Source organism: Euprymna scolopes, chromosome 17 (genome assembly GCF_053919585.1).
Source record: "Euprymna scolopes isolate OS-2025 chromosome 17, ASM5391958v1, whole genome shotgun sequence".
NCBI classification, from domain to species: domain Eukaryota; kingdom Metazoa; phylum Mollusca; class Cephalopoda; order Sepiida; family Sepiolidae; genus Euprymna; species Euprymna scolopes.
The window spans coordinates 121254734-121281267 of record NC_136498.1 but is presented as its reverse complement, the minus strand read 5'-3'; the positions used below and the strand labels follow the sequence as shown (position 1 = coordinate 121281267).

The 26534-nt window shown below is 35.5% G+C and overlaps 1 protein-coding gene and 2 pseudogenes across 1 annotated transcript in view; 2 read left to right on the top strand and 1 right to left on the bottom strand.

Moving 5' to 3' along the window:
• The window catches only part of LOC145296947 (DNA polymerase alpha catalytic subunit-like), a 238723-nt gene that overhangs the window by 14085 nt on the left and 198104 nt on the right, over positions 1-26534 (bottom strand). Inside the window, exons 34-36 of the mRNA XM_080143167.1 lie at positions 25322-25420; positions 22187-22356; positions 7807-7929 (exon numbers count right to left, since the gene is read on the bottom strand). Of these exons, the coding sequence (XP_079999293.1) occupies positions 7807-7929; positions 22187-22356; positions 25322-25420 (392 nt within the window). The remainder of the gene's footprint in view (positions 1-7806; positions 7930-22186; positions 22357-25321; positions 25421-26534) is intronic.
• LOC145297200 (U2 spliceosomal RNA) lies at positions 4653-4786 on the top strand (annotated as a pseudogene).
• Positions 16100-16216, top strand: LOC145297427 (5S ribosomal RNA; annotated as a pseudogene).

Genomic DNA, 26534 nt, shown 5'->3' with positions numbered 1-26534 from the left:
AAAATGTAATTGTTTGATGCATAAAAATAACTCAGTTGCTGTATTTGATATTAAGCAGCAAAATATAGTGATTTGAATATTTGGGAAAACATCAAACCAGATTATGTAAAAAGAAAAAAAAAAGATGAAATTAGAAAATATATATTTTATGTTTATGAGTTCTGCCAATCAAAATTTTGTGGCAGAAATTGGGTGATTACCATGCAATTTTATTTTGGTAAAATTCTTAAATTATTAGAATGTTTATTATAATTTCTAATTAGTGACTTGTTATAATCAAAATCCGCCCTAAAGAGTGTCCTTTCTTTTATTAGGTATCAGAGTAGGTATCAAGATTTCTACTTCTATACAAATGTGATATTTCAGATCTGTACATAAAAAATTTGTTGAATATATAGGTTGAGAATTGTTCTGTGTCGCTCTCTCTCACACACACACGCATTCTCACTTTTATAGATATAATAGATAGATTACTCTAGATATATTTCCATATGTCTGAATACCCTATATACAAATTTTCAAATCTGTAGATAAAAAAATTTGTTGAGTATATAGGTTGAAAATTGTTCTCTCTCTCTCACACACACATTCTCAATTTTAGAGATATAATAGATAGATTATGCTAGATATATTTCCATATGTCTGAATACCCTATATACAAATTTTCTAATCTGTAGATCAAATATTTGTTGAATATATAGGTTGAAAATTGTTCTTACTCTCTCTCTCTCTCTCTCTGGCTACCTCACACACACATTCTAACTTTTATAGATATAATAGATAGATTATGCTAGATATATTTCCATATGTGTGAATACCCTATATACAAATTTTCTAATTTGTAGATAAAAAATTTGTAGAGTGCATAGGTTGAGAATTGTTCTCTCTATCTCTCACACACACACATTCTAACTTTTAAAGATATAATAGATTATGCTAGATATATTTCGATATTTCTGAATACCCTATATATAAAAATTTGTTGAATGTATAGGTTGAGAACTGTTCTCTCTCTCTCTCTCTCTCTCTCGCTCACACACACACACATTCTCACTTTTATAGATATAATAGAAAGATTATCCTAGATATATTTCTATTTGTATGAATACTCTATATACAAATTTTAAAATCTGTAGATAAAGAATTTGTTGAGTATATGGGTTGAGAATTGTTCTCTCTCTCTCTCTCTCTCTCTCTCTCTCTCTCACACACACACACACATTCTCACTTTTATAGATATAATAGATTATGCTAGATATATTTCCATATGTCTGAATACCCTATATACAAATTTTCAAATCTGTAGATAAAAAATTTGTTGAGTATATAGGTTGAGAATTGTTCTCTCTCTCTCTATCACACACATTCTCACTTTTATAGATATAATAGACAGATTATGCCAGATATATTAAAATATGTCTGAATGCCCAATATACAAATTTTGAAATCTGTAGATAAAAAATTTGTTGTATACATAGGTTGACAATTGTCCTCTCTCTCACACACACACATTCTCACTTTTATACATATAATAGATAGATTATGCTAGATATATTTCTATATGTCTGAACACCCTATATACAAATGTTCAAATCTGTGGATAAAAAATTTGTTGAATGTATAGGTTGAGAATTTTTATCTCTCTCTTTTTCTCTCTCTCTCTCTCGCTATCTCACACACACGCATTCTCACTTTTATAGATAAAATAGATAAATTATGCTAGATATATTTCCATATGTCTGAATACCCTATATACAAAGTTTCAAATCTGTAGATAAAAAATTTGTTGAATATATAGGTTTAGAATTGTTCTCTCTCTCTCAGACACACATTCTAACTTTTGTAGTTATAATAGATAGATTATGCTAGATATATTTCCATATGTCTGAATACCCTATATACAAATTTTCTAAACTGTAGGTAAAAAATTTGTTGAGTATGTAGGTTAAGAATTGTTCTCTCTCTCTCTCACACACACACACACACACACAAGTTCTCACTTTTATAGATATAATAGATAGATTATGCTAGATATATTTCTATATGTCTGCCTACCCTATATACAAATTTCCAAATCTGTGCCCAAAAATGTGTGGAATATATAGGTTGAGAATTGTTCTCTCTCTCTCTCTCTCACACATATTCTCACTTTTATAGGTTATATAGGTTGAGAATTTTTTGCTCTTTCCATCACTCACATTCACACTTTTATAGATATAATACATAGATTATGCCAGATATATTTACATATGTCTGAATACCCAATATACACATTTTCAAATCTGTAGATAAAAAATTAGTTGAATATATAGGTTGAGAATTGTTCTCTCTCTCTCTCTTTCTCTCTCTCTCACACACACATTCTCACTTTTATAGATATAATAGATAGATTATGCTAGATATATTTCCATACGTCTGAATACCCTATATCCAAATTTTCTAATATGTAGATAAAAAATTTGTTGAATATATAGGGTGAGAATTTTCCTTCCTCTCTTTCTCTCTCTCTCTTTCTCACACACACACAAGCTGAAAATTGTTCTCTCTCTCTCTCTGACTCTCTCTCTCTCTCTCACACACACACACATGGTCATTTTATAGATATAATAGATAGGTTATGCTAGATATATTTCTATATGTCTGAATACCCTATATACAAATTTTTAAATCTGTAGATAAAAAATTTGTTGAGTATATAGGTTGAGAATTGTTCTTTCTCTCTCTCTCACACACATTCTCACTTTTATAGATATAATAGATTATGCTAGATATATTTCCAAATGTCTGAATACCCTATATACAAATTTTCAAATCTGTAAAGATAGAATTTGTTGAATATATAGGTTGAGAATTGTTCTCTCTCTCTCTCTTTCACACACATTCTCACTTTTATAGATATAATAGATAGATTATGCTAGATATATTTCCTTATGTCTGAATACCCTATATACAAATTATCAAATCTGTAGATACAAAATTTGTTGAGTATATAGGTTGAGAATTGTTCTCTCTCTCTCTCTCTCTCTCTCACTCACTCACTCACTCACACACACACACACACATTCTACCTTTTATAGATATAATAGATTATGCTAGATATATTTCCATATGTCTGAATACCCTGTATACAAATTTTCAGATCTGTACATAAAAATTAGTTGAATATATAGGTTGAGAATTGTTCTCTCTCTCTCTCTTCTCTCTCTCTCTTTCACACACATTCTCACTTTTCTAGATATAATAGATAGATTATGCTAGATATATTTCCATATGTCTGAATACCCTATATACAAATTTTCTAATCGGTAGATAAAAAATTTGTTGAATATATAGGGTGAGAATTGTACTTACTCTCTCTCTCTCTCTCTCTCTCTCACGCACACATTCTCACTTTTATGGATATAATAGATAGATTATGCTGGATATATTTCCATATGTCTGAATACCCTATATACAAATGGTCAAATCTGTAGATAACAAATTTATTGAATAGATAGGTTGAGAATTGTTCTCTCTCTCTCTCTCTCGCAACCTTACACACACAACCACACGCAAACATTCTGACTTTTATAGATATAATAGATCGATTATGCTAGATATATTTCCATATGTCTGAATACCCAATATACAAATTTTCAAATCTGTAGGTAAAAAATTTGTTGAATATATAGGTTGAGAATTGTTCTCTCTCTCTCACACACTCACATTCTCACTTTTATAGATATAATGTATAGATTATGCTAGATATATTTCTATATGTCTGAATACCCTATATACAAAGTTTAAAATCCGTAGATAAAAATACGTTGAGTATATAGGTTGAGAATTGTTCTCTCTCTCTCTTACGCACACACACACACACACACACACACACACACACACACACACACACATTTTCACTTTTATAGATATAATAGATAGATTATGCTAGATATATTTCCATATGTCTGAATACCCTATATACAAATTTTCAAATCTGTAGATAAAAAATGTATTGAATATATAGGTTGAGAATTGTTGTCTCTCTCTCTCTCTCTCTCTCTCTCTCTCTGGCTACCTCACACACACACACATTTTCACTTTTATAGATATAATAGATAGATTATGCTAGATATATTTCCATATGTCTGAATACCCTATATACAAACTTTCAAATCTGTAGATAAAAAATTTGTTGAGTATATAGGTTGAGAATTGTTCTCTCTCTCTCACACGAAACTGTGCGCTCGGCTTCTTCCCCCCCTTCCCACCCCAAATGCTTGGGAAACTGTGCACTGTTTTTGTTGGTTTTCAAGCTGCCTCTTCCCCCCCCCCCACACACACACAGTTTAACAGTAGTAGGAGGTCAAGAGAAAGAGGGTGAGAGAGAGAGAAGAGTAAGTTGGTGAGAGAGAGAGAAAAGAGAAAGAGGGTGTTGGTTTTATATTTTTATTATCGTCTAATATTTTTAAAGCTGAATTTCTAATAAAATGTGCATCTATAGGAGATAATGCCTGGGAATGTGTCCCCCCCCCCCACAGTTTAACAGTGGTGTGACGTCAAGAGAAAGAGGGTGAGAGAGAGGGAAGAGTAAGTGGGTGAGAGAGAGAAAGAGAGAGAAAAAAAAAGAAAGACGGTGTTGGTTTTGTGAAAAAAGTTGTTATTTACAATTGTTCGCATTCTTGGCCTTTTGGTCAAGATCAAAGTGTAGTATCTGTTCTTCAGATGCTGCACTTCTATTTCTTGTTCTCTTTCGGTGGAGGAGAAATCCTCCACGACTGAGACAATTTTTATTTTTGTACCTTTTCTCCACGTTAAAAAACGACCCTGGTGTCTAACTCTGTCCCGTGGGGAGGCATAGTAAATAGGTACAATTGTTCGCCATTAGTGGATGTTGACGTCACGTCACGTGACATGACTAAGCATTTTTTTTTTTTTAGTATGAATAACATTTTTTGTTTTAATTATAAAGTCTACACTTAATTTTATAGAAAATGATGTATATATAATAGAAAAAAAAAATTACTGGTTTTGTTGGATTCAAGTGGATCCCCCCCCTCCAGTTTAAGAGATAGCAGGTCACGTGGTAATATACAAAATGGCTAGCGTAAATATAAAGATCGGTTTTTTTTATCGACGAATATTTTGAAAGCTGAATTTTTTTTTATTCCTGTACATTTTTTCCTGATATTTTTCGTTAAAACTCTTGTATAAATACTATTTTTAACCAGTTAAATACGTTGGAGACATTGTCATGGAGTTTAATAATCTCTAGAACAAAGCAGAAGAGAAATTACAAAAGTATCGGTAAAACAAAGTGTTTGTTTACATTTGTTCGCCATTACTGGATGTTGACGTCACGTCACGTGACATGACTAAGCGTTTTTGGATTATGTAATATTAACATTAAAATGACAGGTTTTTTTTGGGGCCCCCCTAGGAGAGAAATGATCAGTTCACCCCCTTTTAATGGTCCGTTTGGTGTGGAATTTCGATATTTGTCATGCGGGTGATCAAGGTTCAATATGATACATAATTTGTCAACTTTGGTTGTGTCTGTCAAAAGTTTGAGCTGACGTCACGTCACGTGACACGTATTGAATAACGTTAAAATGACAGGTTTTTTGGGGGGCCCCCCTAGGAGAAAAACGATCAGTTGACCCCTTTCTACTGGTCCGTTTGACGTGAAATTTCGATATTTGTCATCCGGGTGATCAAGGTGCAATATGATACCAAATTTGTCAACTCTGGTTCCGTCTTTCAAAAGTTTTAGCGTTACAAACAAACATACATACATACATACATACATACACACCGATTTTTGCCTTTTATATATATAGAAGATATGAGATAAGACACCGATAGAATTCAGATGAAAAATCCTGATAGATATTACTTGAAGTAATACTTTCAAGGTGATCCTAGCCAAAAAGGAAAAGCTCAATATTTAAGAATAGAGCAATATATAAGTTTCGTGGTTTAATTTTAAATTCTGAAAAAACAATACATAGACACATATATTCGAATTAAGAATTTATTGTTTGACAAAAGGAATATATAGAAGGGGTTATTTTAATTTCCTTAATCCATAGATTTTCAATAATGGCTCATATCATCAGAGGAAATGAAATGCGGTTAGCAAAATGTTCAGCTGTGAATGGACGCTTTTTTTGCTTTTCAAAGCAGGTTGTATTAAATTCTCTTTTCATATAAATTTTTGCCATATAATTATCCTCAACCACTCAAAAAACTATTTTCAATAATTGTGCTGAAAAGCAAAATAAGCGTCCATTCACAGCTGAACATTTTGCTAACCGCATTTTATTTCCTCTGATGATATGAGCCATTATTGAAAATCCATGGAAATTAACACAACCACTTCTATATATTCCTTTTGTCAAGCAATAAATTCTTAATTTGAATGTATGTGTCTATATATTGTTTTTTTCAGAATTTAAAATTTAACCACACACACACACACATAAAAAAAAAATTTCCTACAGGTGGAGCACTCCAGTAAAAGAAATGAGATGGTTTTGACTTGGCATAACACAATACTGTTCCATAAAAAAAAAACTGAGTCTTCTTGGTTATCAGTATCATAAAATGTAAACAAATAAAATTCAGCTAAAAATATCATTACTTCTACTTACAGTAGCATACGCCTTTACAGTAGAGATCCCTAGGTGTAAGAAAGCCTTCTACTCCAATAGTTTCTTCCCCAGAACTGCTAGACTTTGGAACTCACTTCCGGGATTCTGCTTTCCCAACTGTACTGACATGCAGAAGTTCAAGTGTAATGTGAACAGACATCTTGCTGCTCATCTCTCTTCATATCTCTGCAACTTATGTCCCCGATAGTAGCCCCCTACTTCAAAGTGGCACTGTGCCTTGTTTGGGGTGAAAATTGAATTTTAAAAAAAAAATTTTTTTTTTTTTAAAAAGATGATAAGAGAATCAGATGCCAGTGGTTACAGGTAATAGTGACTGACATCCAGGTTTCAAATCTACGGCTAGCCTCACTGATTTTCCCAAGATTTAATGATGAAACCTGTATCCTCCTGCATTGAACATTGAGCCCTATAACCATATTCTTATTTATATGTGTATATATATATATATATATATATATATATATATATATAGTGGCTGTACATGGGTGCCTGGAGTACACTTTTTCATTCACATCTGTCGCTACTCTGAAATCTACAAACCCATCTCCTAACCGTGCTGACATCAGCTGCATTGGCTTCATAAACGTTCAACATGCATCCGTAAATTTTGATTGGTTCAATTTTTTCTGCATGGAGGAATGAATATATGTCAGTGGATAATTATATTTTAAAAACAATATATATATATATATATATATATATATATATATATACATACACACAAGCATAAAATGAAAAAATTTTTAAGGTGTGATTCAAGGATGTAGTCAACATTATTTAGGTCAGCAAGGCTTTAAATACTGAATACTCTTCTTATACAGTGGCTGACCATGTTTTTTTTTTATGTTGCATGTGGCTGGTTGGCTGGGTTGAAACATAAATAAAAAAAAATTTTTAATTCTATGGTTTGATCTTTTTATTATTATTTTTCTAAATTTCAATAAAACATCACGCACGAACTGTGGTCTTCATTGCTTGATGAATTGTCAGCAGCTAATTAGCATATTTTCACAACATGCTGATGGTTTCATTTTTACTGAATTATATGAAGTTAAAATGAATTATTATGAAGTTAAAATGAATGATTTCAAACACAATGACAAAATCTTTTTCAATTTATGTAATCAGAATCATGCATTCAAACATTTCTCACCTGATAATATTGCTTAATATGTTTCCTCATCGTAAGAACCAAATGGTTCAGGATTTGATTGATGTACGTCTTTGGGGCCAAAGAACATGCTTGGTTGGCACAACGATCCAGAGACCAATCATTCTAAAATAGAAAGAAAGATATAATGAAAAAGGACCTACTGTTGGATATTGTGAGTCCCGGGTAGTGCTGAGTTACCCAGCGAGAGCGACAAAACAAAGATAACACTGTGATTGTTTCATGTTATTGAAATATTTAACTCTGGGAAGAATGTTGGAAAAAATATTTTAATAGCAGATTATGAAATCTCAATCAAATATGAAATGCCTTCAATAAGTTTCCAGACTTTTCTTGTATGAGCACTTTTAGTGATGGTACACACATGAAACTTTAGTCTCCTTTGAAGTAATCTTCTCCGGCTGCAATGCACTTGTATCATTCCAACAGGCTTTTGGAAGGTCCCCATGAAAGTCCTCTTGTGTGAACGTGTCAATGGCCCTTGTCACAGCCTCTTTCATCTCCTCAATTATCTCATAACGACAGCCTCTAAGGTTTTCCTTGAGCTTAGGAAATAACCAAAAGTCACAGGGAGCAAGGTCTGGACTATAGGGAGAGTGAGGAACTGTCTTGATGCCCATCTTGGTCATGACAACATCTTTCTTTCTGATTTCTCTGAGCACCCTTGGGGCAAATTTCACACAAATCTTCTGCATCTTTGCGAATAATTTGTGTACAGTTCCCACACTGACATCAAACTGTGCACTTATTGTCTCTATAGACACATAATAGTCCTTATCCATGAAATTCTTTATTTGGCCAATCAACTCTGGTGTTCTGACTTCCTTACTCCTCAAAAACCTCTCATCATCCCTCACAGACTTCCTGCCTTCCTTAAATCTCTTATGTCACTCAAAAACTGATACTCGATTTATGCAAGATGGTCCTAAAGCATTCCATACGTTTCTGTAGCTTATTTTCCAAGTTTAAAACAGAATTTTATTGTATATCCTTCTTCTAAAGTGTCCAGATTGCATTTTCGAAATTCACCAGCTGTGACAATCAGGCTTTAGTAGGGTGTATTCCAATTCCTGCTGTAGCTGTTCATTTGAACCTGAAATCATAAAAATTGGTCAATCATCTCATAAGATGTATAGCAATAACATACTGAATTTTCAAGAGTCTACGACAATTTTAAATGCTTGTACAAAAAATTCTAGAAACTTACTGAAGGCACCTCGTATATAGAAGAAATATGACAGTTAAAATTTAGTTTCAGCAAAATAAACAAAAGGTTAGCCAAATTTAGGACAACAACAATGTGACGAAGGCTTACATAGAAACTAACAATGAAATGAGATTATATTATATACATGTAAAAACATGAAAGAAGATGATCAGTTAGTTCGTCAATTAGGAATTGGTTGATATATTTTTACATCTGTGGAAGCTAATGAATAAATTATAGCAGGATGTAGAAGGCAAAAAAAGGTTTGCAAACTCAGAGGGAAGATGGAAGTGAAAACATGTAAAATATAACCTGGTGTTTGTAGTTTTCTTCATAGGAAGATGTCTTCATTTTACAGTGTGACAATGACAAGATAAGTAAGCTAGTTGCACCTTTGTCCAGTGTGACACGCAAACAAGGAACGGTATATCTAAATATCTATATAAAAGAATGTTTCATGCACATCATCGTAAAATGAATGTTTTCGTGACATGTCATCTCAATTATACAATCTACCCCCATTCATTCAGTTTGAAGTCTTGATGTTGTTGTACCTTGCGAACCGAATTTCCGCTCATTTTGAATTTCTTTTTCTCTTTTTTTTTAAATTTAAAATGGCGTGAAAAAGATAAAATAAAAGGTAATTGCAGCTTCTTTTCCAATTTTCGTATTTTGTAATCCTGCATTTTATTTTCTTCTAATGAGTTGAAGGCAAAATAGATTCATTGATAATAATAAAATGATTGATTTTGTGCTACAAAACAATTGCTGCCAAAAATTGTAAATGTCAACGTAATTAAAGGAATAAATTGTAAGATGGTCAACATCATGAAATTTGGAATATAGACCTTTGTCATTTGCTCATTATATATATATATATATAAATAAATAAACACACACTAGGCACATATATATATATATATATATATATATACACACACACACACACACACACACTAAGCACACGGATACATATATACACACACACTAGGCACACGGATACATATATATATATATATATATATATACATACACACACACACACACACTAGGCACATGTTTATATAATATAAAGCTGAACGTCTGTGTGTGTGTCTAGTCACGAATAGGCTCCTATATGGTTGACTATTTAAAAAAAACTGATTACATATAATGATAGAAGATGTATCGAGACACAGGAATGGGTATGTTTGATCTGGTATAATGATGATTCATTAAAATTGTGGGGTCTGCGTACACGCCTGGTCCACAAAGTATGGAAATAAAAAATTTAAAAATTAAATAAAAAAACGTTTACAAGTGTTTTCGATACATAATAATACTTTGATAAGTATGTTTTAACTTAAAGAGGGATGGTATAATAAAATTGTGGGGTCTGCGTTTGCGTCTGGCCTCCATAGAATGGAAATAGCCACAAACTTTAAAGACTTTTCATATCTATCTGCTTAAGTATACTTTGATAATTATGTTTCAGTTTGAAGAAATATGGTATAATAAAATTATGGGGTGTTCATTCGCGCCTGACCTCCATAGAATGGAAATATGTCACAAAGTTTAACAAGGTTTTTTAATATAGATCCACAGAATATTGTGATAAGTGTTTCAGTGTGAACAGTTATGGTATAATAAATTATGGGGTTTATTTTATTTTTACTTTCATCATATTTTGCTTTGGTTTTGATACCCCCAAATTCAAAATTATCTCTTTACAAGCCTTCCTTTTCATAATCTATCATACTTTCATAAATCAGAGTCCATTTTCTGTAGCTGTTTTTGAACCCAGTCAACGACAGGTACTTTTGCTAGTATATATATATATATATATATATATATATATATATATATATATATATATAAGAGAAAACAGTTGAGATTACTTTATAAATATTAATTCTTTAATATTTATAATATACTTAGTTTTACCATCTTGGATCACTTTGGTAAATTTAATTGTAATTTTTATTTTATATATATATATATATATATATATATATATATATATATATATTTAGTAGAAATGGTAATTAATAAAAACTGAAGAAAGTGCTCGATACTGTTGTAGAGCAAATATGCGTTTTATTTTTTATTACCGTATCTTTCTGTTAAGTTACATTATTGTTTTAGCTACCCGGCCCTTTTTTTTGCCGTCAGGGAGGAAGCTACATGACGGCAAAAATCGGTTGTGTAGCCAAAACAATAATGTAACTTAACAGAAAAATATGGTAATAAAAAATAAAACATATATATATATATATATATATATATATATATATATACGCACATACACAACCCACTGGCAACATAACAAAATTACAAAATGCTAGGAAACAGAAAATAACATTTTTGGGATACGAATTACAATTAAAAAGAAAATGGAAAATAATAAAATATAGCAACAAGCTACGGTATGATTTATAAATATTGTTCGATTTTTTTGTAAATAAAGAGAAATATTTTTTTTCACGTGATTAAAAATTACATTTTTGTTAGGGTTCCTTTTAATCGGTAAAATTATATTTCGAGCCCACTCCGCATTCTCTCCAGGTAAATTTTTAGTGTTAATGTCTTCAGGATTTATGACGTCTGTAATAATTTGTCCAGCAATAGGCATTTCCTGTCTTTGAAATAATCATAAAGATGAAACTCTAATAATTTAAACTCGATAGATAACAACAAACTTCCACCCATTAATATGGGAGAGGAGATTATCAAGTGTCCTGAATTGTTAACTTAGCACCGGACTTACTACTTAGATATTAAGTCACTTGTCCCCATCCCCCCCCCCTTTTTTTTTTTTTAATGGAGAGTAGATAATACAGTGGATGTGTTATCGGCAGCTCCAGTAACTCTCGCTTCTCCTATTTTGTCATCCAGTCCTCATTCAATGAGTGATTTTTCTGACAAAGGGTGAAGAAAAAGCTGCTTAAAGGTCGGTAGTACTTGGTGACCAGTAGTCTGAGATGTCGGAAATTTTTTCTCTCTTACTTTCCCTCTCTGTACTGCTCTAACCAAGTATGCCGACCTATTCCACAAATCCCCAAACCTCAACATGAAATATCTCCAGAATAAAATGTCTTCAAGTCCAATGTTAACAAATTCCTAATGAACCGCCCCCTTAAGTAAACATTTCAGCAAATCTCCTCACTAACGTAATGTACTTGCAATAACCCTTATCCCTGAGTGGCTTCCGGGCCTTGATAAGTGGTGATCACTGTGTAAAAAAAAAAAAAAAATCAGCTTTCATTCTTGTTAACTCTTACATAAAATGGCTTCATGCCTTGTCTCAAGTGATTTCCATAAAATAAATGTATATAAAAGTATTTCCATGTGCTAGAACATTTTCCTCTTAAATTCTATGCAATTATGCAGAATGTAGAAACTATGCATAAATAGAATTCGGCATAATAGTGAAATCATCTAATAAGAAACCATAAAAAAATGAATAAGTAATGAACGCTCGTTTTTTTTTTTTTTAAGGAATATACAAATTAGTTAACCCTCATGTAATTGTTTGCATATCCATGACTGAGTATATTAAAACGTTTATCTTAATAATTTTCAAATAGAACAAGTAGATCTGGCCTTGGAACAAAGATCAAAAGTGTAGTATCTGTTCCGGCAGATACTGCAAGCTATGACTAGCTATGACTAGCAAAGACCAGATGTGGGGGTAACCCCACATGCCTGACCTTTAACCAGCTCCCATTTCCCACCTCTCGGGAGCTGGTCCCCTTTTCCCCTTCCCCCTCCCTTCACTCCTCACATTAAAAATTGGCCTTGTGCCTAATTTGCTCGGTGGGGGAGCAAATAAATACCATCTGTTCCGGCAGATACTGCACTTAAGATAATTTGTACCAGTCAATGGAGGGGAAACCCTCTATACTGGGACAATTATTATTTTTGGTAACCAGAGTGACCCCTTTTAGGGGAGCTGGTTTTTACCTCACATTAAAAACGGCCTTGTGCCTAATTTGCTCAGTGGGGGAGCAAATAAATACCATCTGTTCCGGCAGATACTGCACTTAAGATAATTTGTACCAGTCAATGGAGGGGAAACCCTCTATACTGGGACAATTATTATTTTTTGGTAACCAGAGTGCCCCCTTTTTGCCTACTTTTAGGGGAGCTGGTTTTTACCTCACATTAAAAACGGCCTTGTGCCTAATTTGCTCAGTGGGGGAGCAAATAAATACCATCTGTTCCGGCAGATACTGCAAGCTCTGACTAGCTATGACTAGCAAAGACCAGATGTGGGGACAACCCCACATGCCTGACCATTAACCAGCTCCCATTTCCCACCTCTCGGGAGCTGGTCCCCATTTTCCCTTCCCCCTCCCTTCACTCCTCACATTAAAAATCGGCCTTGTGCCTAATTTGCTCGGTGGGGGAGCAAATAAATACCATCTGTTCCGGCAGATACTGCAAGCTATGACTAGCAAAGACCAGCTATGACTAGCAAAGACCAGATGTGGGGGAAACCCCACATGCCTGACCTTTAACCAGCTCCCATTTCCCACCTCTCGGGAGCTGGTCCCCTTTTTCCCTTCCCCCTCCCTTCACTCCTCACATTAAAAATCGGCCTTGTGCCTAATTTGCTCGGTGGGGGAGCAAATAAATACCATCTGTTCCGGCAGATACTGCAAGCAAAGACCATATGTGTGGGCAACCTCATATATAAGACCTTGGTCAATGTAGGGGAAACCCTTCACACCAATTGTCACTATCCAACTCCCCTACTCCCCGGGGAGTTGGTCCCCATTTCCCCTTCAATCCTCACATTAAAAATCGGCCTTGTGCCTAATTTGCTCGGTGGGGGAGCAAATAAATACCATCTGTTCCGGCAGATGCTGCACTTAAGATAATTAGTACCAGTCAATGGAGGGGAAACCCTCTATACTGGGACAATTATTATTTTTGGTAACCAGAGTGCCCCCTTTTTGCCTACTTTTAGGGGAGCAGGTTTTTACCTCACATTAAAAACGGCCTTGTGCCTAATTTGCTCAGTGGGGGAGCAAATAAATACCATCTGTTCCGGCAGATACTGCAAGCAAAGACCAGATGTGGGGGCAACCCCACATACCTGACCTTTAACCAGCTCCCATTTCCCACCTCTCGGGAGCTGGTCCCCTTTTTCCCTTCCCCTTCCCTTCACTCCTCACATTAAAAATTGGCCTTGTGCCTAATTTGCTCGGTGGGGGAGCAAATAAATACCATCTGTTCCGGCAGATGCTGCAAGCTATGACTAGCTATGATTAGCAAAGACCAAATGTGGGGGCAACCCCACATGCCTGACCATTAACCAGCTCCCATTTCCCACCTCTCGGGAGCTGGTCCCCTTTTTCCCTTCCCCCTCCCTTCACTTCTCACATTAAAAATCGTCCTTGTGCCTAATTTGCTCGGTGGGGGAGCAAATAAATACCATCTGTTCTAATGCTACACTTAAGTTAATTTGTTCTTAGTCAATAGGAGGGGGAACTCTTCTGTACTAAAGTAAATTTTATTTTTGCCTACTTCCACAGTGCCCCTTTTTGTGGAGCTGGTTTTACCCCACATTAAAAACTAACTTGTGTCAGATTTTGCTTTTGTGGGGAAGTAAATAAATATTAATAGAAAAAAAAGTAGGCTTTTAATATCATTGTCAGAACAAGAAAAAAAAAACTTAACGTTTAAGTATATAATATACAAATATATGAATTAATACTTAACCTTTATATATGTAGTAGTGTTGGGACGATTAATCGGAATTGGGAATCAGAAAAATCGGACTCCTCGGGGGTATCGGAATCAAAAAATGTGTGCATATTTACGATGCCAAAACGATTCTTTAAATCGTTCTTTTTATTTACACGTGTTTAAAGCAAAATCTATCTTTGCTGGTAATAATGATAAAATAATAAATATTTATTGATTTTTTAGCTACTAGTAAAACTAAAATCGATAGGTGATCACCCGCAAGTGTATTTTTTTTTTCTGTTCGGGAAAATATCTCCACATTTAACATGCGTTTTTACAGTAAGGGGGGGGGGAATAACAACTCTATAGTTAATTATTTAGAGATTTATAAAGAATCGGAATCAGTAATTGTATTGGAATCAGTGAAAAATATTGGAATCATCCCATTACTAATACATAGTCTCTCTTGGTATATACGGCATACCCGCGTTGACACCAGTTCTCATCAGATTACTAAAGTTAAGCAACGTTTAGCCTAGTTAGTACCAGATGGGTGACCATTTGGGAATTCTAGGCGCTGTATGTGCTCTCCGCTTATCTCGGCATTTGTTTGCAGTCATTCTGTACAGACACTTCACTTGCCACTGGTATTTAACAATTGACTCAGGAGAGGTGTGGTTGGAGATTGTACACCTCCAGCCACAAAAATTTCACGTGCAGGAAGCACCCCTTCGTGGATATCCATAGTCTGTCAAAGGCTGAAGGAGCCCCCCCCCCCCAGTCTCTCTTGGTGTTACACGCAAACGAATAACTATTTATACACGTAGATATTGAAACAGAACACATTATATTAGAGATAATAAGAACGTGAAACTCCTTTGTGTCTGGCTCCACTGTACACTTATTGCTCTTTGCCGTGTGTACAAGTTTGTCTATTGTATGCGGACAATAAACAGATGGCATTAATAATTCCATCATTTTTCATGATATTGGCCAAAGATAATTTTGCTTTTCGGCTGTTGATTTAAGACCATAAATCTTTTTGGGTCGGTCGAACAATGTTTATTGTGATGACTAATTGTTTATTTATACGTTTCGCAAGCAATTTACTTATTGAAGTAGCAACTAAATATCTGTCCACTTCAGTTTTATTAGTATTCGACCATTTTATTATCTACCCCCACCACCACCATTTTTTTTTATAACCCACTTCAAGACAAGATAAACTCTTGCATCATTGATTCTGTTTCTTCATCTTGCATTTTATTACATCGTCCTGGGTGAATATAAAATGAAGAAAATAAATTAATGGCGGATAAAAAAAAAAAAATTTTTTTATTGTTTTAGTGCATCATCAAAATGTTCCTTATTCCATGGAGTTTTGAATATTTCACAATATACGGCACAATCACGTTGACACACCGGTTCTCATTAGATCACCAAAGTTAAGCAACGTTGAGCCTGGTTAGTACCAGATGGGTGACCATTTTGGAATTCTAGGCACTGTATCTGCTCTCCGCTTATCTCAGCATTTGTTTCCAGTTGTCCTGTACATACACTTCACTTGCCACTGGTATTTAACAATGTCGACACAGGAGAAGTGTGGTTGGAGATTGCGCACCTCCTACCACAAAAATTTCATGCACAGGTACTCATTCATGGGTATCCATAGTCTGTCAAAGACTGAAGGAGCCTGTTTTGAATATTTACACTTCTCTCTTCAGAGGTAGTAAATAGTCCAATAGTATTGGAGTGCTAGAGAGAGCTGACTTTATTGGAGCGCTAGAGAGAACTGACATTATTGGAGAGATAGAGAGAGCTGACTTTATTGGAGTGCTAGAGAGAGCTGACTTTATTGATTTAAAAGCGCTCCAATAAAGTCAGCTCTCTCGAGCGCTCCAATAAAGTCAGATCTCTCTAGCGCTCCAATAAAGTCAGATCTCTCTAGCGCTCCAATAAAGTCAGCTCTCTCTAGCGCTCCAATAAAGTCAGCTCTCTCTAGCGCTCCAATAAATTCAGCTCTCTCTAGCGCTCCAATAAAGTCAGCTCTCTCTAGCGCTCCAATAAAGTCAGCTCTCTCTAGCACACCAATAATGTCAGTTCTCTCTAGCGCTCCAATAAATTCAGCTCTCTCTATCGCTCCAATAAAGTCAGTTCTCTCTAGCGCTCCAATAAAGTCAGCTCTCTCTAGCGCTCCAATAAAGTCAGCTCTCTCTAGCGCTCCAATAAAGTCAGCTCTCTCTAGCGCTCCAATAAAGTCAGCTCTCTCTAGCGCTCCAATAAAGTCAGCTCTCTCTAGCGCTCCAATAAAGTCAGCTGTCTCTAGCGCTCCAATAATGTCAGTTCTCTCTAGCGCTCCAATAAAGTCAGCTCTCTCTAGCGCTCCAATAAAGTCAGCTCTCTCTAGCGCTCCAATATAGTCAGCTCTCTCTATCGCTCCAATAAAGTCAGCTCTCTCTAGTGCTCCAATAAAGTCAGCTCTCTCTATCGCTCCAATAAATTCAGCTCTCTCTATCGCTCCAATAAAGTCAGTTCTCTCTAGCGCTCCAATAAAGTCAGTTCTCTCTAGCGCTCCAGTAAAGTCAGTTCTCTCTAGCGCTCCAATAAAGTCAGTTCTCTCTAGCGCTCCAGTAAAGTCAGCTCTCTCTATCGTTCCAGTAAAGTCAGTCCTCTCTATCGTTCCAGTAAAGTCAGCTCTCTCTAGCGCTCCAATAAAGTCAGCTCTCTCTAGTGCTCCAATAAAGTCAGATCTCTCTAGCGCTCCAATAAAGTCAGCTCTCTCTAGCGCTCCAAATACTTTCTCACACCCGATGCCATTCTTTATCGCTACAAATCTATCAAACCATGTATGGAATGCTGCTATCATATTTGGCCTGGTGAAACTGTCTCATTTGAGGGGTCTTGATAAATTGCAGAAATCTATTTGATTGGCCTCCCACCTTTCCTAATTCTCTACAACCTCTTCCATACAGACATGATGTTGCTAGTCTCAGTTTTTTTTTTTATTAATACTATTATGGCATGTGACCTTCAGATTTGTTTGATTTATTCCCTGCTGCCTTTGTTCCAGCTCGTTTGACTTGTTGATCTAGTGGTCTTCATAAATTCAATGTTTGGATACCTCATTGTAATACAGCTTCAATAATTTCCCCCACTCTCTATCTGCTTTTAAACCTAAAGTGAATTCCATGAACAAAGCTTCTTTTCTAAAAATGCCTACCTGTGGACTTTTCCAGCTAACTCGTCATTACTCTCAGGTCCACTCTAACCTGAAGTGGTAGTATCCGCCATTTTTATTAATACTATTATTGCGTATGACCTTCAGAATTGTCTGATCTATTCCCTGCTTCCTTTGTTCCAGCTCGTTTGACTCGTTAGTCTAGTGGTCTCCATCAATTCGCTGTTTTGATACCTACAACTTCCTGGTGTGGACGTCACACCAAGGTTGAATGATGGTCAAGTAAACTTGCTACATATCAGGGACCCTATGCCAATTGCAATTAAGTTAGCTAGTATTAACTAAATTCTTCTTTCGACGAAAGGCAACTAAACCTACCCAGGGTGAATTGTTACACCAGGTTTACGTATCTGTAATTTGATTGGCCTCCCACCTTTCCCTATTCTCTGCAACCTCTCTCATACAGACGTAATGTTGCTAGTCTCAATTTTTTTTTTCAATACTATTAGGACATACGTTCTCGGCAATGTCTGATTTGTTCCCTGCTTCATTTGTTTTGGCTCATTTGACTTGTTGGTCTAGTGGTCTTCATTAATTTGCTGTTTTAATATTTCATTGTTATACAGCTTCCTATTCCAGTAGCTTCTTTTCAAGAACTGCCCGCTTGTGGAATTCTCTACCTGCTCACTGTTTTCTTCCTTGGTCTTTTCAAGATTAAGGTCAATAGATATCCCCTGCCTTTGTGAAAATCATCTTTCATTATTCTTAGCTCCTTACATAGAGCGATTTTCAGGAAAAAAAATATTATCAATAGGCTACATAGGTGCAATCAAAGTCATAAAGTTAACTAATTTTCAAAAGGACATCTCATTAATTAACTATTTTCTTTTTTATTAATTCAATGATTGTCTTTTATTTTAATATATATCTCTGTTGAGGAATGCAATTTTCATAACTCTTAAACTTTTGGAGTTTCAAAAAAAAAAAAAAAAAAAAAAAAAATAGGAACCATTATTTTGGGAATAACCCTTGTACAATAAAAGAAAGAAAATTTTTTAAATTGAGAGAAGTGCAGCTGTGGATTTGGCAACTGTTACTTCACTATGAACTCCTCTTTGGGCTAGTATCTTCTTAAGTGATATACAGGGTAGACAGGGGGCTCAGTCAGTTTAATTAACCAGCTGCAAGTATAAAACTGGTTTCGCTCGAAGGGTTACGAGTTCGGGGGGGGGGGGGGGGGTCAGGTGAAGTGAGTACAGTTTGTTTATTAATTCATAAAGAGTTGATCGATTATCATCGCGTTCACTTGTTTTTTGTTTGTTCTCGTCAAAAAGTTGCTCAACCACAAAAAAAGAATAAAATAAAAACTAAATCTATATCACAATGAAGCATTCCATATATGTGCGTTCGTGTATTGGCCACTTAGACGCTTTAAAGCTATTGGATAGAATTACAGGAAATTTAGTATGTGACAAAGGGTGTGCCATCACATGTTATATACCCACACCCACCCACACTCCCTGACAACGATTGTCAACTCCAACGCTGTTTCTGTGGTCTTTGTCTCTTCTGATTCTGGTCGTGTCGTCATCTCTCTCACATTGGCGACTGCCGAGAAGGCACGCAGGGGGTTCACAAATATAAAAAAAACTTGAACAACTCAAAAAAAAAAAAAAAAAAAAAAAAAAAAAAATATATATAGAAACATTCTATTGGGGTCTGGGCGTGTGTGTGTGTGACACCATCGAGGGAAACAACCCTCTAAGTGTTAAGGGTTCACATCTACATAGTCTGTCGAGGCCACTTTTGTCAGTTGATGTCAGCTCATCTTGATCTGTTCCAAGCGACAACCTGTATTAAACTGGAAAACCTTCAACTGCCACAAGCTCAAGACTGTCCATAAACTGTTCCTAACTGTTGTAAACTGTGGCAAAACTCATTAACACTCTTAACACTGTCCATAAATTAATTCTAAATATACTGACCTCTATTGTCCGGTCCTTTGACTCCGATCACTGCCACACCTTGATTAACAATCTTATTTCAGCTTTCTTGTGCGCGCCTTAGTTAACAACTTCCTCTCCATTCTCTTTCTACTTAGCTCACTCTCGATAATCTACTCTGCCGATGAACTTATTTTCTCCTTTTCTTTCGTACTAACACTGGGGGGGGGGGGGATGACGATAATACCGCAAATGTACACTCTTCTTGATGCAATCCTAAAAGTTAGTTAGACACATCCTACGATGGAGTACTGCTGCCACATCTGGAGCGGTGCTGCTCATGCAACACCTTCATGCTGAGAAAGAGTACAAAATCAACTTCACAATCTAGTGACGGATGATCGCTTCAGTTTTCTACAATTCCTTTCCTCACAAAAGAAATAATGCTAGTCTTTTTCTACTCTATCGTTATTTCCATGGAAAGTGCTCGACTGAGCTTTAATCTCAGGTGCTTCCTTGCAAGACATTCACAGCTAGAATTTGTCTTCTATCGCAACTGAAAAGAACTTTCCTTTATTCGTTCCTGCACATAGCGCTAGGCAAAATTTCCATGAACAGAGTTTCTTTCTAAAAGCTTCTTATCTCTGAAAAATGTTGCTTATCTGAAGGCCACAACAGGAACATCTTCAAATTTAATGTCAATAAAAATTTGTCATAAACCATTCTAATTAGTCACCAATTTGTTATTTCAATCCTCTCATAATATTCATCTATATAAATAAATATATATATATATATATATATATATATATATATTTATGATGTAATGGAATGACCTAACAAAAAAAGTCAGCATGAGGATCCAACCACGAACAGTTGAGGCAAAGTTGTAAATTAAAGTGTGAAAAAAAAAGTGCAACGTTAACGATTGCCCCACCGCGAGATGCTAATGGAAACATGTTTGAATTTATTTAATTACTTGGATTTGGCAGGTGCCCGTTTTAATGAGTTAATGAGGTCAAGTTTGACTGCGGGATAGTATTTCATTTACTGCGGAACGCTTTTCGTTTTTTTGTTCCCCCCCCCAAGATATTATAGGAAAAAGACTAACCCACATGCGGCGAGCGACAAATGTTGAATATTTATCTTCCCGAAATCGAGCAAATTAAATAGACAGGCGAGCTTCGTTGTTATTACGATTTATGTGATATAAAAAGTTTTAAAAAGTTGTGAACCGATCGACCGCTTCTCTGAAAAAAGCCTTTTGTAGATATACAGAAAAAGCGAACACACATACATACATTTTCGCTTTTATATTTATTGATATATATTAAGTTGGTGCAAAAATAATGATGTTTTTATATGTATTGTTGAACGCAAAAAAACAATATTATTTTTGCACCAACCTATATATATATATATATATATATATATATATATATATTAAATATATATTTAAGAAACTTGTTTCTTATCATTGAGCACTTTCAGTTGTAATAAAGTCGGTCAACTTAGCTCATATGCATAGATCGTCATATAATGACTAGATGACTCTGACGTTAAAAGCATTTAAAAAGAATAAATGTTTAATTTCAACTGTATCTCTCACAGTTGTCAGTAACTGAATGGTTCGGGTCCTTGCTAATGAAGCCAAATATGACTTCTGCTGCCGGGGTTCGAATCTCTCGACTGGCGTTAATCGTGGCACCCTGCACCTGCACTGATGATTCCAGAAAGGATGAAACACTAGTGTCTGTAGGTATTTAATTATTACAGTAAATATATATATATATATATATATATATATATATATATACACACACACACAAATACTCAAATTATACAGTGGAGGATTACCATATTTTAATTAACTAAAAAGCAAAACAAGTTTGTGCGCTGCGTCTAAATTACAAATAAACAAATTAGTGCATGGAGTACAAAAAGGTTTGTTGTCCTGTTTTAGATTAATCACATGACATAGAAAGGGATTTGAAGTTAGATTCAGTTGCTGTCAACCAGTAACATATTTTTGAAATGAAGTTTAATGGTTTCAGTCAGACATTCAAGGCAGTGGCCGTTACAACGCAATACAAATAGAAATATCTTTAAAATTTTAGCATACCTATAAGTCGTGATCTATGGCAAGAGGACAATTCAGGCAAAACTAACTTTTAATATTATTAACGAAATTTAGTTTAAAAGTAACTTTTAATATTATTAACGAAATTTAGTTTAAAAGTAACTTTTAATATTATTAACGAAATTTAGTTTAAAAGTAACTTTTAATATTATTAACGAAATTTGGTTTAAAACTAACTTTTAATATTATTAACGAAATTTAGTTTAAAAAGTGATACTTACAGAACAATCAAAGACAACGTCTGCTCCACAAGTTTCAGATGGACATTTGATTTTGAATTTCTCGCAATCTTTGAAACGTTCTTCGCTCGTTAGTTTGAAACCAAGAAGAGCGTCATCGTCGTTATTTTCATCTTGTTGAAGACTACGTCGATAACTTGTTGGGTCAAGACCTGAAAAATGAAAAATAAAAATGGTGGAAATAATTTTTTAGGTTCTAAAATGAATCGGAAAGAAAGAGAAAAAAAATGGATCACAGAAAAGCAAAGAATTATTTTTTGTACAACTTAGTTTCATCTTGGTTGGTTTTTCTACAACGTTTCAGCCGATGTAGCCTCTAACCATCTTCAGGTGTATTCATACTGGATGTTATGGGTGAATGGTGTAAAGATTATCAATCCCCATCTCAAAAATATACAAACACCATATAAAAAAAAAAAACGGAATGGACCCAGAGTTATTACAACAAGAAAAAGACTTGGTGCTATTTGCGTTTTAAATTTCTAACGACTATGTTCACTGAGAAAAAAAATAAATAAATAACATCCAGTATGAATACACTTGAAGATGGTCGGAGGTTACATCGGCCAAAACGTTGTGGAAAAAACAACCAAGATGAGAATAATAGTCGAAATAATACAAAAAATAATTATAAATCCTCATCTCAAAAATATACATCCAAAGATAAGAGTGGAGGGGGATAGGTGAGTAGACGGGGGAGGGGTTAACTACCGGTGATGACATCATTCTTCTTCAAATTATGGTGGTAAGTGTGTTATTACTTGAAATTATCCTCACATGGATTGACAACTGTTTTAATGAGAATACCCTCCCAGGCCTTATACCTTCCTTTTTATTAGAGTGGATGGGGGATACGCACATAGAGGGGTGGGAGTAACCCTCTTCAAATTATGGTTGTAGGCGTGTCATGATTTGAGACTATCCTCATTTGGATTGATGATTGTTTTAATAACAATATCCTCCCAGGCTTTACGACTCCCTTTTTATTAGAGTGGATCGGGGGGTAGGCGAGTAGACGTTGGGGGAGGGGGGGGATTAACTTCCAGTGATGACATCATTCCTCTTCCAATTATGGTGGTAGCTGTGTTACGAATTGAGATTATCCTCATCTTGATTGACGATTGTTTTAATGAGAATATCCTCCCAGGCTTTATACTTTCTTTTTCATTAGAGTGGATGGGGGTTAGGCGAGTGGAAGAGGTCAGGTCAACTTCAGGTGATGACGTCATTCCTCTTCAAATTATGGTGGCAAGTGTGTTACGACTTGAGATTAATATAACAATAAGGAATTTCTTACTGACGTGTTTAAAAAAGTTTTTAACTACCGAGGAATTCCCATGGGTCCTGCTAGTAGATATAATTATTTCAGGTTGATATAATTCAGAAGTAAAACATCTAATGATTTAACGACGCTTAATCAAGAGTGCTCAATACAACGTAGATTAAGATATACTTTTTATTTATTTTTAGGTATTGCTACACATTCATGAGTATGTTTCAGTTCACTAGTTATAACTAAATATACACGCAAAAACATACATACATACATAGGGTGACCCCCCCCAAAAAAAAAACCGGGGCCTGTGTACACTTTATGTGATATCTCCATTATTTATTCACCGATTGCCCTTATTTTACAGGACATGGCAGAATTAACAACCGTGAGTAGACCAAGACCCCAGTGGGAGGTGGAACAAAGAATACACTGTGTTAAATTTTACTACAAGACAGGCTCGTTTAAGAAAACCCAGGACAGTTTCATATGTCAGTTCGAATGTGAAAAGGCTCCATCCAAAAGCAGAATTCAGAACTGGGTGGACCACTTTGAGAAGTATGGGATGGTGGAGAACCTCAACACTGCCAGAGAGAACCATCCAAGCCACTCGGGACATCCCAAGAAGTGAACAGTCGAGCTGGTCGAAACAGTGAGAGAATCTCTCCAGCAGAGTCCGAAACACTGTGTGTAAGTGAAGTCAGTCCCTCGGTATGTCCCATGAGACTTGCAAGAGAGTGCTGGTGAACGATATCAGGGCTTACCCATACAGAATACAGACGCTACAGACCCTTACAGTCTCAGACAAGAAGCAGAGGAGGGCTATGGCAGTCAAGATGCTTGAGAAGATCGAGGAGACACTAAGTTTCCTTAAGCCCACTTCCATCTTCATAGAAAGGCAAACTCCAAGACAAATGTCTTCTGGGGGTCCTCCAGACCACATGAAGTAGCCACCAAGTCCCTGCACTCTCCTAAGTGCACAGTGTGGACTGCAATCTCAGCCAGAGGCATTATCGGACCAATCTTCATCAAAGAATCTGGCGCTGCATTGACAATCACCAAGGAGCAGTATGTGGAGATCCTCAAAACCTTGAAGAGTGAGCTCCAGACCATCTACCCGTTGCTCAAGTTCTGGTTCCAGCAGGACGAAGCAAGTTCTCACACCTCAAACCTGTCCCAAGATTGGCTGAAAGAGAACTTCAGAGGCTGATTGATCAGTCTCAAGACTGATTTTGAGTGGGCACCTCATAGCCCCGACCTAAGCCCCCCCCCCCATTTTTTTTCTTTAGGGCTATCTTAAGGACAGAGTCTACGCAGGGAAACCTAGAACCATCACGGAACTCAAGGAAGCCATCAGGGAGGAGATGAGAGACATTACCAATTCGGTCTGTAAGAACGTCATGGATAACTTCATGCTGCGCCTCAAGAAATTCATGGAGCTAAATGGAGGCCATCTAGAACATATGCTGTAGAATGGAGAAAAATAGGCCAAAGACCCTAGTGTTTTCATGTGATGTTTTGAATATAATAAACTAGTTATGACCAAAGTTTCATTTCATTCAGGAAAAAAACTAAGAAATGGGGCCTAGTTAGAATTGGGTCCCGTTTTTTTTGTTTTTTTGTTTTTTTTTTTTTGGGGGGGGGGGTCACCCTGTGTGTATATACATATATATATATATATATATATATAAATCATATTATTATACTATAAATTATCTGAAGTTTATATATATATAATAAACATACTTAATATAATATAGATAATAAATAATACTAAAATTTATATATAAAAATGTATTTCAAAATAAAAAATAAAATTTAAAAAATCTATTAAAATTGCTTACCTAAACATTCGGCTATCAAGGCTGCATCCGTGCCCTCGATTGGATCGCACAGCCTCGTAACGACAGGATGGATTTGTTGAGCAAGATAATAATGGCTGTCTGGAAAGTTAAATTTAAAGAACAAGTTAACAACGTAGCAATATTGGACATGGGTGTATCAAAATAGTGTTAAGAACGGTATTTTCTACATGAGGTTAAATTAAACAGATAAAATGGAAACTTCCATTAGAAGTTAAAAATGAAGGGTTTGTATGAGGATGCAAATCTAACATTCAAAAAGAAAATGGCGTTTTTTTTTTTTTGGTTTTTTTTTTTTAATGAAAGTGAAGTAATTCTGTATGAACAAATACGTTTTTGTTTTTTTGTCTTTTGTCGGAGACAGTGATCTGCACTCATTCTTTTTGCGAACTGTTATCCTCATCTTCATAGTTGCTGTCATTTCACCACGTTTCGGCCAACTCATCCTCTGGCCGAAACGTGGTGAAACAAAAAAAAACTATGAAGAAGAGGATAACAGTTCGCAAAAAGTAAACGAATGCACAAATTATAAAGCCGCATCTCAAAGGATTCCAAAAATAAAAAAAAAAGAATTAGTGATCATCCAAAAATATTTCTGACAAAGTATTCTTTGAAAGCAAAACAAACCATAAATCAATAGACTACAACTAAAACAATTTCAACATTTTGGAGTACAGGGTGGAACGATAAAACTGTCACCCTAGAAAAGACAACACGATTCCATTTCCGTTTGATAAAAACCGGGGTTTTTTTTTTGCTGCAGACCATCTACTAGTTGGCCAGTTGTTACAAATCCCAAGACCGATAGAAGCCTTCCATCATGTCTGAAAGTGACACAATGTTCAATGAGTGAGATCGGAGATGTGCCACTGTACAACTCATGCTCTCTACCGATCTAAGTTATGACAAGACCATTGCCAGCACCTTCAAAATGGATTGCTGGATTGCTGTGAATAACAGGGATATGGCCAGAGTTATGAAACCATAGTTTCCAGCCACGGTTATGGTCTTTCGTGTGGTTTCAAGTGAGGACCACATCATGCCACTTCAAATGTTTGAAGTCTGCTTGAAAGTCAACTCCAAAGTGTACCTGGATGTGATGGAAGAGCGTGGTGATCTTCTGGTGCGATCAGGTGGCCGTTGGGTGTGGCAGCAGGACTCGGCGCCAGCCCACAAGTCCAAAGAGACCCAAACT